This window comes from Camelus ferus, chromosome 10 (genome assembly GCF_009834535.1).
Source record: "Camelus ferus isolate YT-003-E chromosome 10, BCGSAC_Cfer_1.0, whole genome shotgun sequence".
In the NCBI taxonomy this organism is placed as follows: Eukaryota; Metazoa; Chordata; class Mammalia; order Artiodactyla; family Camelidae; genus Camelus; species Camelus ferus.
Genome location: NC_045705.1, coordinates 18,347,355 through 18,362,826, shown reverse-complemented (window position 1 = coordinate 18,362,826; position 15,472 = coordinate 18,347,355). Strand labels below are relative to the sequence as shown.

The 15,472-nt window shown below is 42.7% G+C and overlaps 1 protein-coding gene across 6 annotated transcripts in view; it reads left to right on the top strand.

Moving 5' to 3' along the window:
* The window catches only part of MPPED2 (metallophosphoesterase domain containing 2), a 162,744-nt gene that overhangs the window by 37,001 nt on the left and 110,271 nt on the right, over positions 1-15,472 (top strand). For 5 of the 6 annotated variants that reach the window (XM_032488397.1, XM_032488398.1, XM_032488399.1 and 2 more), the window contains exon 3: positions 12,770-12,951. The exons of the other annotated variant lie outside the window; for it this stretch is intronic. In XM_032488397.1, the coding sequence (XP_032344288.1) occupies positions 12,770-12,951 (182 nt within the window). The remainder of the gene's footprint in view (positions 1-12,769; positions 12,952-15,472) is intronic. 6 annotated transcript variants of the gene reach the window in all.

Genomic DNA, 15,472 nt, shown 5'->3' with positions numbered 1-15,472 from the left:
CATTTGTCACAACTGTGAAACTCTGCCGTTATAACTCAAAAGGAGTCCTAACAGTATTTAAATGCATGAATGTGATTGTGTTTCAGTAAAACTTTCCTCCTAAAAAAACATACACTGGGCTAGATTTTGCCTTTGGGCTGTAGCTTGCTGACCCTAGCCCAGAGGATTAAAATGGCTAATTCAGAAGCGTAGGGTGAAGGATTCAATTCTAGTCAGACCTATTGGTAGACTTTGCTAGTGTCACTCAACAGAAAAACCTGGGCAGAGGTTAGCCAGTGCTAATCAGAAGTTGTAACACAGGAGAGAGTATTCCCCTTTGTTATTATTCCATGGAAATCGAATGCTGGAATTGCAGTCTTAGATTTAGTTGCAGATTTAGATTTTGTTAGCGGATAGTGAGACCTCTAATGTGGGAGGCCCACCAAAGTGCGGGTCCTTGCCACTGGCTGTGAAAGATTTTGCAGTAGAGGCAGAGGGACAAAGTGAAAAAATTGCTTTATTTCCCAAAAGAGGAAAAGGAAGGGAAGTGCTCAAGCAGAGAGAAGGAAAGAAAAGTGCTCAAGAGGGGAGCCGTCAGCCAAGATGGCCTGTAGAGACAGTTCCGGCCCGGGTCGGGCCACGTGGTCTTTTGTGGGAGGCTTCTGCCATCATGTCCTCCTTCCGGGTGTGATGGAGCCCATCAGTCCTTGTACAGGCTTTTCAGTCCTTGCATGGGTTTTTCTGGTTGTTGTCATGGCAATTGTCAACTGTCATGGCGCTGGTGGGTGTGTCACTTAACATGTTAATACATTACAGTGAGCGTATACTGAGCCTCAAGGTCCACTGGAAGTCAAATCCTCCACCGTCTTGGCTGTTGGGTCTGACCAGTTCTGGTGTCTTCTCTTTGCCACCTGAGACTTAGATAAGAGTGATTGGTTTCTGTTTGGGGGAGGGGCAGGGGTATGATCCTGGGGGCAACAACCTTGGTAACAAAAAGAAAAGCTGCTTTTAATCAGAATGGCTGCAATCTGGTAGACCCAGCACCACCCCCCCCCCAAAAAAAACCCCAAAATCTCTGAAGATTTTGTTCAGCCATGAAAGTTTTAAAGGGAAATGGGGGCATAAACTCTGTTAACTGTTGAGATAGGTGGTCAGAGTCATTGCCACCCCCCCAGTGCCTGTAGGCTTCTCCTAATCAGCAGCTTGAGCCTGCTCTTCTAAGGTTTAGGGAGGCCTGGGAGACTTCAGCTTTTCTATGAACAAGAGGGACAGGGTTGGTGGGGGTAGGGGACCGCTGCTCGGTATCAATTTGATTATCTTTTCAACTGCATACTAGCTGGGTGATCACAGGCAGATTACCCACCAGGTCTGTACCTTGGATACACCAACCCTGCGATAATGGTGGGGGAATGTAAACTACAAAATACTCTACCAAGGTAGTAAGTCCTCACTGCTAGAGGGGGACAGAAGTAGCCCTCGGTGGGTTCTTCCATTCTGTGGAAACTGTGTGATGCTTATGGCTGAATAGTGGACCAGCAATTTCAGCAAACGATAAAGATGTAGGATAAAAAGTTTCTCTTATTGTCATGAAACAGTCTCCAGAGTAACATACTGAGTCTGAAAATCATTGTATTGCGTTAGTTTTGAAAGGTTGTTAAATGTTGGCATCATGTTAAGTGGTCTTACAAATAAGCATTTGTCTTGAAATGGCCTTATGTAATGTTCCATGTGTAGCCAAAAATGGCCTCTCTGCCTTAGGCACGACTGAGTTTTTTGAAAGTAAGGCAGTCAACCCAACCCAAAGTTGGAAAAAACATTAAGGACCATTAAAACCCAACATTTGGCCACACACTTTAAAGAAGGCCCATTAGCCATGCAAGTATGAAGTTACCTGCACATCTAATAAGGACAATTAACTAAACAATGAATGCCATTAACAACTACTTGTGAGACATTAAGCCCTTGGAAAACTTGGCTTTGGAGACTTGGGAAGTGGAGAAAGACAGTAGAGAGAGGTCTCCTTTGGCAGTTTTAATACAAAAAAAATATTTTTATCCATTAGACCCAATACCTCCTTATGAATATCCCCCCAACGTTTAAAAAATTAAGTGATTGTGTTTTTGATATCTCTTCACGTTCTTTCTACTGGGCTGGATCAAATAAAGACATGTTTTCAGGTGGACCCAGTGTTTGAAAATGACCCACATTTTATTCTTGAAGTTGTAATTGTAATCATTGATTTAAAAACCTGTGTGCCCCATTTTAGGACAGAATCTGCTTTTCCATCTGGGTGGTTGTGTTGTGTAAGAAGAGGGTGTAAAGCTGGGAGGTGATGGATACAGCAGACACTGGGCGGTCAGCTTCCCGCAGAGCCACCTACTGGCCTTGTGCCTTTGCTTAGTCTGTCTCAGTGACCTCATTTGTAAAATGGGGGAAAGGCAGGGCCTACCCGCTGTAGGGATGGAATGAAGACTGTCCAGGTGAAGGGCATCGCAGTGCCTGGCTTTGAAGTGAAAACCGTCACTCTTGCACCCCATCGTTCCCATTGTTGTTTTCAGCCGCAAAATTCTCCGTCAGGGTCCAGACGTCCTCGTCAGTTTGAGCTACTGTAACAAATACTGTGGACTGGGTGGCTTTGTAAAACAACAAACATGTGTTTCTTACAATTCCAGAGGCTGGGAAGCCCACGATCCAGGTGCCAGCCAGTCTGGTTCCTGGCTTGTAGACGGCTGCCTTCTCGGTCTGTCAGGGTCATCCTTCTTGTGTCACTTTTCGTAAGGCTACTCATTTCATTCATGCGGGTTCCACCCACTAGACGTAATTACCTCCCAAAGGCTCCACCTCCAAGTACCATCCCATTAGGGCTTCAACCTATGACTTTTAGGGGGGACACAGACACTCAGCCTGTAGCATCAGGTCAGTGATAAAAAAGGGGACTGGCTGGAGCTGCCGGAGCTGTCTGGGTGTAGGGTGCTGTAGGCCATTGTTGACTAATCCTCCCGTCCTCATTTACAGTACACTCATGATGAGAGTTTCTGTTTATTGTATCATCAGGTTTCTGCTGCCTTTCCTTCATAGCCCCTCCTTTCTATCTGTTTCACTGGGCTTCGTTTTATCATAATCTGCATAGATTTAAAAAAAATCGAAGTATAGTTGATTTACAATGTTGTGTTAGTTTCAGCTGTACAGCAAAGCATCTGGATTATACCTGGATTTTTGCAGTTAATTTCAAGTCAGCCTCCTTTCCTTTATCGTCCCCCACCCTCAGCTCCATCACCCTCACGTCTTGCAGGGAGCCGCTCAGTTTTCATAAAGCCAGCTTTCCTTGTGGCCCCCTGCACCTTCCCATGAGTGAGGGAGGAAGATGCTTCGCACGGCCACCAGGACTGGCTCAGGCCCCATGGCTTGGCTGGCTGTGGTGCGGTCCCCAATCCCACCAGCCTTTCAGACCCATCCCTGCTCACTGACACAGCGACTCTGCTCCAGCAATGGCTCGGCTCTTTACTCACAAGTCCCTCAATAAGCTCAGTGCTTCCAGTACAGCGCCCACTGTCGCCTGGACAGCCCTTCTGTTCTGCCTGACTCTCCAAGTCATGGGCTTGTTTAAATCCCAATTCATGTTCCAGCTTTAGGCTACTCTCCTGCCGCTTCTTTATGAAACGAAGATCCTTTGTCCCAGGCATTTGAAGCTGATGCACCACCTTATGTTCTGTGCCCACTGTAGTGTCCCCTGTCCTTCTTCCTAGCCCTCAAAAGTGCCAGATATCTTTTCCTTTACCCCACAGCGCCTCGCACATCCTTGATTATAGCATTTTGTGAATTGTTTCATAAATAACCTGTTTACAGATCACAGAGACCATCTGGGACTTGGTTTTAGCTGTCTCCCTAGCACCTAGCACAATCTATGGTCCGTGGAAGGTCCTTAATAAATGCCTGTGAAATGACTAAATGTCTGAGCAGAAATCAGGCATGCCAACACACATCTGTTGAATACAAGCAGAATTAGTTTTATTGTGCTTCACGTTATTACGCTTTGCAGGTACAGTGTTTTTTTTTTTTTTTTTTTTTTAACAAAATTAAAGGCTTGTGGCCACCCTGCATCGAGCAAGCCTATCAACACCATTTTTCCAGCAACATTTGGTGACTCTGTGACTCAGTGTCACACTTCGGTAATTCTTGTAATATTTCAAACTTCTTCATTATTATTATTCTTGTCATGGTGATCTGTGGTCAGTGATCTTTGATGTTGTTATTGTTCTGGGGCACCACAAACCATGCCCGTGTAAGACAGTGAACTTAATCAATAAATGTGTGTTCTGACTGCTTCCCTGACCAGCTGCTCCCCCGTCTCTCTCCTCATCTGGTCTCCCTGTTCTCTGAGACACAACAATATTGAACTTAGGACAATTAATACCCCTGCAATGGCCGCTAAATGTTCCAGTGAAAGGAAGAGTCGCACATCTCTCACTTTAAATAAAAAGCTAGGAGTGCGTAAGCTTAGTGAGGAAGGCAAGTCAAAAGTGAAGACAGGCTAAACGCTGGGCCTTTTGCACCAAACACTTAGCCAAGCTGTGAATGCAAAGGAGAAGTTCTCGAAGGACCTTAAAAGTGCTGCTCCGGTGAAGACATGAACGATACAGTGAAACAGCCTTATTGCTGATGTGGAGAAAGTCTGAGTGGTCTGGACAGAAGATCCAAACAGCCGCAACATTCCTTCAAGCCAAAGCCGAATCCAGAGCAGGGCCCTAACCCTCTTTAATTCTGTGAAGGCTGAGAGAGGAGAGGAAGCTGCAGAAGAAAAGTTTGGAGCTAGCAGAGGTCGGTTCATGAGGTTTAAAGAAAGAAACCTTCTCGGTAACAGAAGCACAAGGTGAAGCAGCCAGTGCTGATTGGAAGCTGCAGCAGGCTTTCCAGGAGCTCTTGCTCAGATCATTCATGAAGGTGGCTACACCAAACAGTGGATTTTCAATGCAGACAGAACAGCCTTATATGGGAAGAAAATGCCATCTAAGACTTTTTATAGTTAGAGAGGAGAAGTCAATACCTGGCTTCAGAGCTTCAAAGGACAGGCTGACTCTCTCGTTCAGGGCTAATGCAGCTGGTGACTTGAAGTTGAAGCCAGTGCTTATTTACCATTCTGCAAATCCGAGGGCCTTTAAGGATCATGTTAAGTCTGTTCTGCCTGTGCTCTATAAATGGAACAACAAAGCCTGGATGACAGCACATCTGTTTACAACATGGGTTACTGAATATTTTAAGCCCACTCTTGAGACTTACTGCTCAGAAAAAAAATTCCTTTCGGAATGTAACTGCTCACTGACAATGCACCTGGTCACCCAAGCGCTCTGATGGAGATGGACAGTGAGATTCATGTTGTTTTCACATTGCCAACAGCATCCACTCTGCAGCCCGTGGACCAAGGAGTCATTTTGACTTTCGAGTTTATTATTTAAGAAATACATTTTGTATGGTGTTAGCTGCCATAGATACTGATTCCCCTCATGGATTTGGGAAAAGTAAACTGAAAACCTTCTAGAAAGGAGTCTCTATTCTAGATGCCATTAAGAACACCTGTGATTCATGGGAAGTGGTCAAAACGTCGACATTAACAAGAGTTTGGAAGAAGTTGATTCCCCACCTTAGTGAATGACCTTGAGGGGTTCAAGGCTTCAGCAGAGGAAGTAACTGCAGATGAGGAAATATTAAGAGACCTAGAAATAGAAGTGGAGCCTGAAAGGATGACTGAATTGCTGCAACCTCATGACAAAACTTTAACGGTTAAAGAGTTGCTTCCTATGGATGAGCAAAGAAAGTGGTTTCTTGAGATGGAATCCACTCCTGGTGAAGACTGTTGAAATGACAACAGAGGATTTAGAAAATCATATAAACTTAGTTGAGAAAGCAGCAGTAGGGTTTGAGAGGCCTGATTCCAATATTGAAAGAAATTCTACTGTGGGTAAAATGCTATTAAAAAAGCATTGCATACTGCAGAGAAATTATTTGTGAAAGGAAGAATCAACGGATGCTGCAGACTTCATTGTCTTGTTTTAAGAAACTGCCACCACCACTCCAGCCTTCAGCAACCACCACCCTGATCAGTCAGCAGCCATCAACATCCAGCAAGACCCTCCACCTGCAAAAAGATTATGACTTGCTGAAGGCTCAAATGATAGTTAGCATTTTTTAGCAATAACTTTTTAAAATTAAAGCATGTACATTAGTTTTTAGATATAATGCTATTGCACACTTACTAGACTAGCTTAGTGTGAACATAACTTATATATGCACTGGGAAACCAAAACATTTGTGTGACTCACTTTCTTGAGATATTCCCTTTATTGTGGTGGTCTGGAATCGAACCCATAGTATCTCTGAGATATGCCTGTAATGAATTGGCAGATCAACTGTAGAATCCTTGAAGGAAACACTGTCGCTGTTTCTTTGTCCTCCTAGAACTTACCTTCAGCACCTGGCACGTAGGTAGGAGCTTAAGAAATCACTGTTGACTGACTACCTGACTGACTGTGGAGTAATGGGCACTCAGCACAGTGTCACATGCCTTCTTTTTTCAGATGCAAGGCCAGAAGTGTAAGCCAATTAACTTGGTTGTTAGGTTAAAAGAGTGGGAAACATTTAACCCTGGACAGCACATCTCCAGTGGGATATTTATGACCCAACCATATGCTGTCCGAAAGGCTTCAGTGGCTCACATGGTAGCTAGCCTGACGGGCACCAAAACACCTCCAATGGAACAGTCAAAGGACCATGAATTCCTATCACATGCAGTGCTCAAAGAATTAAATTGTTACCACTTAATATTCATTGAATGTCAGCACTGTACTTTTGTACTAGGGGAAAATAGACGAGACACACTCTGTGCAGTGGGCTTTGTTAACTATAATTAGATGGTGGTAGAAGAGTGTTGATACAGCAGTTCAGCAGTTAAAGGAAAGCAGTGCCCTTGGTACAAATGTGAATATATTTATACATCTGGCTCTGTTACGCTTCCTTACTGTGTTTCAGCACCATTACTGTTCTGGGGTGTGACGACTAAACTGGGAGAACTTCCCCAGCTCAGAGTTTGAGGAAAATCAGCCCCTATTTTTCAAGCAACTCATTAAATCCCATGTCCTTTAATTTTTGTTTTATTGTGGTAACTGGAATTGTGGCTTCTTTGTTCTCTTTTACACTAGAAATACCTGGGAGCTCCACCTATGGTCCTAAATTGCAGTTTTCACTTCCCTTTCTATATAAAGTCTGCCTAATTCCAATGATATTTGGATGGGTCTTGACTGCATATGCCTTTGCATTGTCTGGAAAGTGCAGGCATATTTTTTGCTTCATGACTTCATAGATGATACTGTTTAGGGCAAAACTTAAAAATAAAAGTAAAAACCAAGACACTTAAACATTAAGTAATAGTGTACGCAGAAAGGCAAAAACCATGAAGAGGCTGTTCAGAAGAGCAAAATACAGGACTAGATCATCTCTAAAGTCCCTTCCAATCCAAAAATTATGTTACTATACTCACTTAAGCCTGATATTTATTTATTCATTGTTTTGCTGGCCAGTTTTGCATATTTTTATCAGTCAAATGGAGAAGGGACTGACTTCTTATGTCTAGGGCGGATGGTGTAACATCACAAACATGAGTTTAACTCTCATGCGATCTAAATTTTCAGGGTAAAAATGAAAGCTTTAATGTCACATTTGAAAACTTTTTAGAGATTAAATTCTGTGGAACGCATAAGCTCCACATCAGAATTTTCAAGTTCAGTGGGGGATGGTAAATGCATTAAAATCCTGTTAAAATGCCTTGTAAGGCTTATAGTCTGTTCTGACACTGAATTACAAGCTAATTGTGTACATAAGACTTTTACTGCACACTTGGCCTACAGAAGAAATCCATGTCGTAACAAAAACGCGATTACAGCTTTTGTCCCAATCTATCAATGGGAATTGCAACACTGTATAGATTTGTTATTGGAAAAAATGACAGATATGGCAAGAAGAGAATTCCACAGTGGAAGCAATAATGTTATCCTATCTATTTTTTTTATTGATTAAAAAACTCTCTAATGCGTCAAGACTGAGTAAATGAGAATGGTTTATTTGTTTGAATAGACAATGGGATATATAAACATTTGACAGTCAAGCTTCAAGAACAAGATTGGAGGCTTGGCACAAAACCTGGAGACTTAATTTGAAAACTGTTCAAGATGATAGCTCAGTCCTCCTCTAGGAAAGTCTTCCGGGGGATCCAGCCCTGTTGGTTCTCCATCACCTGTACTAGCATTTGTCTTTGATAAACAGCTCACTGGTCCATGAGTTCACACGGCCCATGATGTCTGGCACTGCAGATGGAGAGGTTCCAACCAGTCAGACTGTATCAAGGAGATCACCAGGATTCTGAGTGCACTTGAAGCCTATCACATGAGGAAAAGTGGAAGAAACTGACTCCTCCACTGGGGCAGAGAAGATTTCAGGGGATTATAATACACGTCCTCAAATATTTGAAAAACGGTCCAACGGAGAAGGGACTCGAATTCTTCTCTGTTATCTCAGAGTGCAGGACTGGGATTAAGTGGGAAGTTACAGGAGGGAGATGAATGTTTATATTGACTTTGGTTAATGTGCCCAGTGCTGTGTTAGCTTGTGTGTGTGTGTGTGTGTGTGTGTGTTCTCCTTTAATTTCACAAAGTTGCGTGGTAGCTCTTACTGTCTCCTTCTAACAGAGGAGAGATGGGTGTCAGAGAAACTAACTACTGCTACTACTGGTAGTAGCAAAAATATTACCAGTTAGTTAAAAAAAAAAATCCTAACGTTTATTGTCTGCAGTGTGGCAGGCACTATTCTGAGTGTTCTGAATACATTATTCCTTTTCATCCTCATGGCAGTCCTATGAGTTAGGTCCCTTTTTTAATACCCGTTTTAATATAAACACAGGAGTTTAACATGCTGCCTGGTGTCACACTGTCAATAAATATGGAGTGGGATTCTGAACTAGATAGTCTAACTCTGTAGCCAAACATGCTCCGCCCTTACATCTCTGCATTTGGAGCGCATGCTGTGCACCAAACCCGGCACGTGACAATTTATATCCTTATAGCAGTATAGTAGATTGGGCATTAGTATTCCCATTTTACAGATGAGGAAAAAAATGAGGCCAAAAGAATGAAGTAACTTGCCCAAGCCAAGTAACTCAGCCAAATTGTTACTCAGTCTTCAGGCTCCAGGCCAGGTCACTTTGGACCACGCTCAGCTTTCTCAGAGTTTCTGGATCGGAAACTTTCTAGCAAGTAGAGCTGTCAGTAACCAGAGTGGGCTGCCCAGGGGTGGGGAGGGGACCCACGAGCTCTCCTTCTCTGGAGATGGAGAGAGAAAATTTACGTCGGGTACACAGGGCAGGGATCGAGGGGATTCAGGCTTCATGTAAAGCATTAAACCCGACGCCCCGTAAGGTTTTGTCCAGCTCTGGGGTTTTATGATGATGTGTTTTCTTCTCATCTTCCCATGTCATCTTGTTTTCCCCTGGGTGTACTCAGATGTACGTGCAAATCTCACTCTGCTATTTGAATGTGGCTCTAGGGGTTAGATTGCCGTGGTAAGATACTCACTTGCTAGGATATTTGACATGATGCCTTAGGGGAAATGTTAGGTCGTGTGAGAAGTCGGTGGCATGAACAGGAAGGGGTAAAGTTGTTAACTAAGGGGGAGAATGTTGCTTGAGGATCTTCACATAGTGTGAACAGTTAGATCTTCCAATAGCAGTCAAGTTCTCCCTTAAACATGCTTTTACAGGAAAATGGCTGTCTTGCTTTTTCAAAGTGTTTATCAAATGTTTACCAATTTGGAAAGAGTTTTCTTAGGGTTGTCTCAGTTTTCATTATATTCACTGCCACTTGCCTGCTCTTTTAGACATCTTATTTTCAACCCTCAATGTCTTTGGGTGGATGTCTTCCTTCCTGTGACCCCCGGGAGAGATTTATCATGTTATCCTGCAGTGTGGCTCTGACGTGCTACCGTCTTGTCTTCTTGTACTTAGTCCCATGGGCAACAAAGGACATCAGTGTCTCTGGGTCAGGGGAGGTATATAAATTCTGCATTTGTATCTTTATACTCCCCCGCCTGCTTCCCTAATCCTCTGCCTTCCCTCAATTCTCCATACCTTTCCCAGACTTCTACTGATCACTCCTCTTTGATGACATCAGTTGGTGGTGTTGATGCGTAAGCCTTCTCTGCCAGTCCTCCTGTGTCCTGGCTCATTATTTTATTTCAGCTCAAAGCTGAGGAGACACATCTTCTCCCTTCTTTCTATCCCCTCTATTTTTCTATTCCTTGACCTTTATTTCACTGTTAGTTCTACTGGACATTTCAGTGTTTCTCTGGAGGAGGTGGGAGGGCTGGGAAGGAAGTTGAAGCCACTCAGAAATTTCCAACAGTCTTAGAAAGTGATTGCTCGATAGAGAGCTAATATGGGAAACACACTGTGTGCCATGTGATGATTCACTTCTCCGAACTGGGTAGTTCAGAGACTAGGGGCCTGTCCACGGTGAGGGACTGATATCCATGCTACTTGCTGCTTTATAAATTCAAAATGGTGACTGTGATGCCCCTCTGATAAATTCGGATGGACTCATAACGGATTTTGATGCAGTGATGGTGCGGGTAGTTTAGCTGAGTTATGGAAAGGGAGAAACTGGACTGTGTCTGTAGTGTGCCATTAGGATGAGAACTGAACTGGAAAATAAAAAGACATACAAATATTGAATTTATTCATATAAAGTCCAGTGGGTTGATTTATTTAACTTTCAGTCAGATGTTGGTGGTTTAAGTATTAATGTGCACAGTCCCATTCTGGTGAGCGTTGAGATTCAGAAAGAGAATATTACCTATCACTTTCAGAGGGTGACGGTCTGCTGCAGCAAGGAACAGTCCTTCCTTCTCTGGGAAAACTGCAGTTAGAACACGGGCGATATCAATTGATACGATTAGAACCACTGGGACTGAGTATACAGTCTCACTAACGGAAAGGAAGACACCTAACGTTTTCTTATATATTTAAAAAAAATTAACATTGGCTATAATCAGGAGGGTTCCCAGGTTTACTCATGGGATCTCAGTGGATTAGTGAATTTTCTCCATGATAATGGCATTATTAATTTCTAACCTTTACAGGAAAAAAAATCCACTATTTATTATTACTATTATTATTATTATTATTATTATATTATTATTATTACAGAATTTAAGCTTTCTTTTTGGGTTTCCAATGAGACCCACTGCATTCACTGGTTCCTAGGCCCTCCTTCCCTGGCTTCTTCCAGGGCCCCTTTCTTCCTTACTTTCCTTCTTCTCTGACAAAGATAAAATAAAATGAAAAGATTAACCATTAAAGAAATGCAGGACTGTCCAGGCCACATACTGTCTTTATTTCGCTCACAAAAATTGCCGTGGTTACAACAGATTGTTTCTTTTTAAAAAAGTGGAAAAAAGAATGGGAACTTAAACAAAGCCTTTAGAGGCAGCGTGTGCAGAGAGTCGTGTGCTGAGCTTTCCCTGGGTGCTCCGCTGCATGTTAATAACCCAGGGCGGGGCTGTGATATGAAAAATTGTCCCTTACTTAACGTTTTACACTCTCATCTCCACGTTGTGTATTTGCTTCTCTTGTGACCTTCTCTTTGCATTTATAACCGCTGCTTTCCCCTCATCATCCAGAGTAAGTGTACATTCCTACAGAGGAATTAAAGGAAGCTGTCAGTGTAGAGTTAATATAGTTAAAGCATCCTTAACTCTGCTATAAACCCCTTAAATAATTAAAACTGTATGCTTGAAGAGTCAGATTTGCATTTCTTTACCGAGTTTATGTAGCACAGTTTGTTACACTCAATTAAATGAGAATGTTCTGTTTCATTTTCTTTGCTTCGGGTTGATCATTTTGCCTTTTGATTCTTGTGCCCTGGTGTAATTTCACAGTGCTTAGGTCTCTAAAACTGCACATATATTAATGCATGTATAGATCTATACACACCCATTAAAAGTCTTACTATTTGTACTGAATTGAATCTTTGCCCCAGGCATTTGAGCATTCCAAGCAACCTAAGGTGTAGCTGGGACTGCAGATAATTCACGGTGGCAAAGGAGCCGGACAAAGTTCTTGCAACATCCAGTGTTTTGTTTCAAAGCCCTGTGACTTCGGCATCACTTTCCCTCCCCACAATTTGATCTGTGAATCAATCTGCGAAAATAAGAAGATAGAGGTGCTGAATGGTTCTAGGGAGGAAATTACATATAAGTACTATCTATGTCTCTTCGCAGCTCAGTCGGCCGAGCATGCGCAGAGTGTTCCCCGTAAATTAGTTCATTGCTTAAGTTATGCATGTTTAAGGAGGAATAAATTAGTTATCCATTTCCTAATGAGTAGTGGGATCAATTGGAGCATGATGAGAGAAAATGGCATAATTTGGCTGCCCCAGTTGGGGTTCAGTATCCCTAAACTTCACTGTTAATCACTCTAGCCGTTTCCTGGGTTATTTCTGACTCTTACGTGTAAGACAGCCTTGCCTTTTAAGTTTCCTACCAGGTAAGTAAGAATTTGCCCCATGGGTTCGTAGATGGATGATGCTGTCTCCTTTGCACCCAAAAGTGTCCCTTGTCACAGTGGGCCCTTCTGCCTTTGCATCAGTGTATCTGGGTGCGTTCACAGGTAACAGTCAATATGTATGTGCGATGACAATTACGAGGATTCTAATATATTTAACTGTTACGGGATCTGTTATGTCTACTTTAGGGTCGACCCCATCCCATATGACACTCCAAAACCAGCGGGCCACACGCGGTTTGTCTGCATCTCAGACACACACTCCAGAACAGATGGTATCCAGATGCCTTATGGGGACATCCTTCTCCACACAGGCGATTTCACCGAGCTGGGACTGCCCTCAGAGGTTAAGAAGTTTAATGACTGGTTAGGTAAGGAATGATTGCGTTCTGGCGCCCCCAATTAACCTTTCCCGTCCGAGTGTCACTCACTGCGTCCTAATTGAATTAGAGCACTTGGAAGCCAGCTCAGCCATTTCTCGTATGATATGTGGTGGTGTCTAGCTTTAATCCAATTCTGTTAATTAAAGATGAATTTTTAGATATTTAATTTTACTGTGCATCCTTTCAGTGCCTGGCCTCGGCGGCTCTAGGGCAAAGGGATGGGAAGCTTTGAAACCGATCTCATCTCACTCATCCTGCTTTAATGAGGGCGTGCGTTGGCACACATGAGACCCAGAATCATATTTTTAATTCATTGGCTCTGTGATCCTTCCCAGATATTATGAGCAAAGACCTACTCATAAGAGAGCATTTCTAAGGAAAGAAGGAGGGTGTAAAAGCCCTTATGTAAAGGGAGGGTCCCAGCACAAGGCTGCTAGGGTGTCCTAAGACCCCTGAAAAGACAAGCTGTCCTGCTGTAAAGCTCCAAAAATGGGGAATATGCAACCACGGTATACACCGTGAAAAGGGGAATGATGACTTTGTGCTTACCGTGGAGGCACCCACGGGTTGGGTTTTTTGAGAAAATGTTGACTCCTGGGTCAGGAATTTGCCAAATATTAGCATTACAAGGCAAACCAGGGGGTTATTCACAGTGAGATTAGATGACAGAGCTTTTTACGAATCCCTTAGGTGAGAGAAAGAAGTGCAAGAGCTCTGAGATTTTAGAATCTCTAAAGACACTAAAGAATTACGGGGTAAAGAGCAGAACTCCCTCCAGGTGAATAATACGTCAGCCAACGAAAGTTACTCAGGGGATTTAGGCAGAACTTGAAAATTCGTTTTCTGTCAAACTAAAGCAGGTGTGAGAAATGTTTAAATAATTGATTGAATGATAAAATGTATGTGTGGATGGAAAACGATATTCCTCTAAAACGGTTAAAATATTTGAAAAATAAGCAATAAGCCTAACTAGTAACATAACTGTTTTGAGTTTTCCTGTGACCTTGCCCGTCTCACCACCTTTTGTGTAGCTGACGTCAGAGCATGTATCTGCTCCTTTACTTTTGTCTGTTTTCATTTGACAATATTGGTAAGATTGTAAATGACTTTGCATAATTTTCATATTTATCCTTTTTGATAGCAGTATGACATTTGTATTGTTCTATACTTTTATTTGATAAGACATCCCTCTAAAAATGAACACTTAAATTGATAACAATTTTTCCTCTGAGAGCTAGCACTGAAATGTGCGTTTTTATTGGTACATGCCTGTTTGCTTCCGTTGATTTATCTCTTAGGTTAAAATACTGCATGAGTTAAATTGCTAAATCAAAGGATGTGAAATTGTTTATGGTTCTTACTGTATATTGGCAGCATGCTTTCCAAGAGGATTATAGCTGTGCACTGAACTCCCCAAGTTTACCGTGATCTTGGCAACACTGGGTGTTGGAGCTTTATGTTTTGCGCTGTTTCAGTAGGTATTCCATCATCTCATTTAAAATAGCAAGATACCTCAGAGATCATTCAGCGTTACTTCATTTTTACAAATGATTAAGAGGCAGATAAGTTAAGTGACTTTCTCGGAGCCTCCTTATGGCAAAGCTGGGCCCATAATCCAGATCTTTCCACCTCTCTTGTGTGTATCAAATTTGCTTTCAAGTACTGTTATCTCTTCATTTTAGCAATTTGTATTTATGAACTCTTAGCAGACAGAATTATTGGGGGTGGAATTTTGACAGTGTGAAACTGTTGTGTGACAACTGAATCTCAACCCAGAGATGACCTAGCTGCATTGACAACGTTGATTTGTAAAGAAAGGGAGTAACCCTGCGGGAGGCGTTTACAGAAATACAAGACGGGGTAGATCCTGGTTATAATCTTGTTTAGCCACTGACCTTGGGCAGCTGAGTTAACCTCGCTTTTCCCCTTGGTTTCCCTCTGCAGGACGAAGGATTAATACTACCTGTCTTTCTGGTTTGTTGTGTAGATTAATCAGTTAGTGATTGCAGCTAGCAAGTTTTTGTGGGCCATTAATAACTGAATGGGGAATGTGGTGAGTGAACCATCAACAGATGTTTAAAGGGTAAAAACAAGAAGAGGTCGAAGGAATTATTTAGTGAATTGGAAGTAAACACTGGGAGATTTCATAAGGGAACGTACTTCATAAATGGAAAAGTGCCATAACTAAGGAGATAAAATGGTAAAGAAAGAAAATACTGAGGTCTGATTGCAGGGTCAGCTCCTTCTCTTCCCATTTCCCCTGAGGCAGGAGGAAGAGGTCTCAGCAGGGGGCGCAGAATGTGCGGCTGAAGGGAGCCCAAGGGATGAGGATAGAGAAGTTGAGATCCAATAGGGAGGGCCCAGAATAGCTCGGTTACCCCGGCAACCTCTGGGTGCTCCCAGGGTGAGAGATGATGATATGTGATTACCCTCTACCACTTGGCTAGGTCGGGAATCTCTCACCTGAAGAAAGGGCTTCCAGCAACAGCTACCAGGTGGCCTAGCAGAG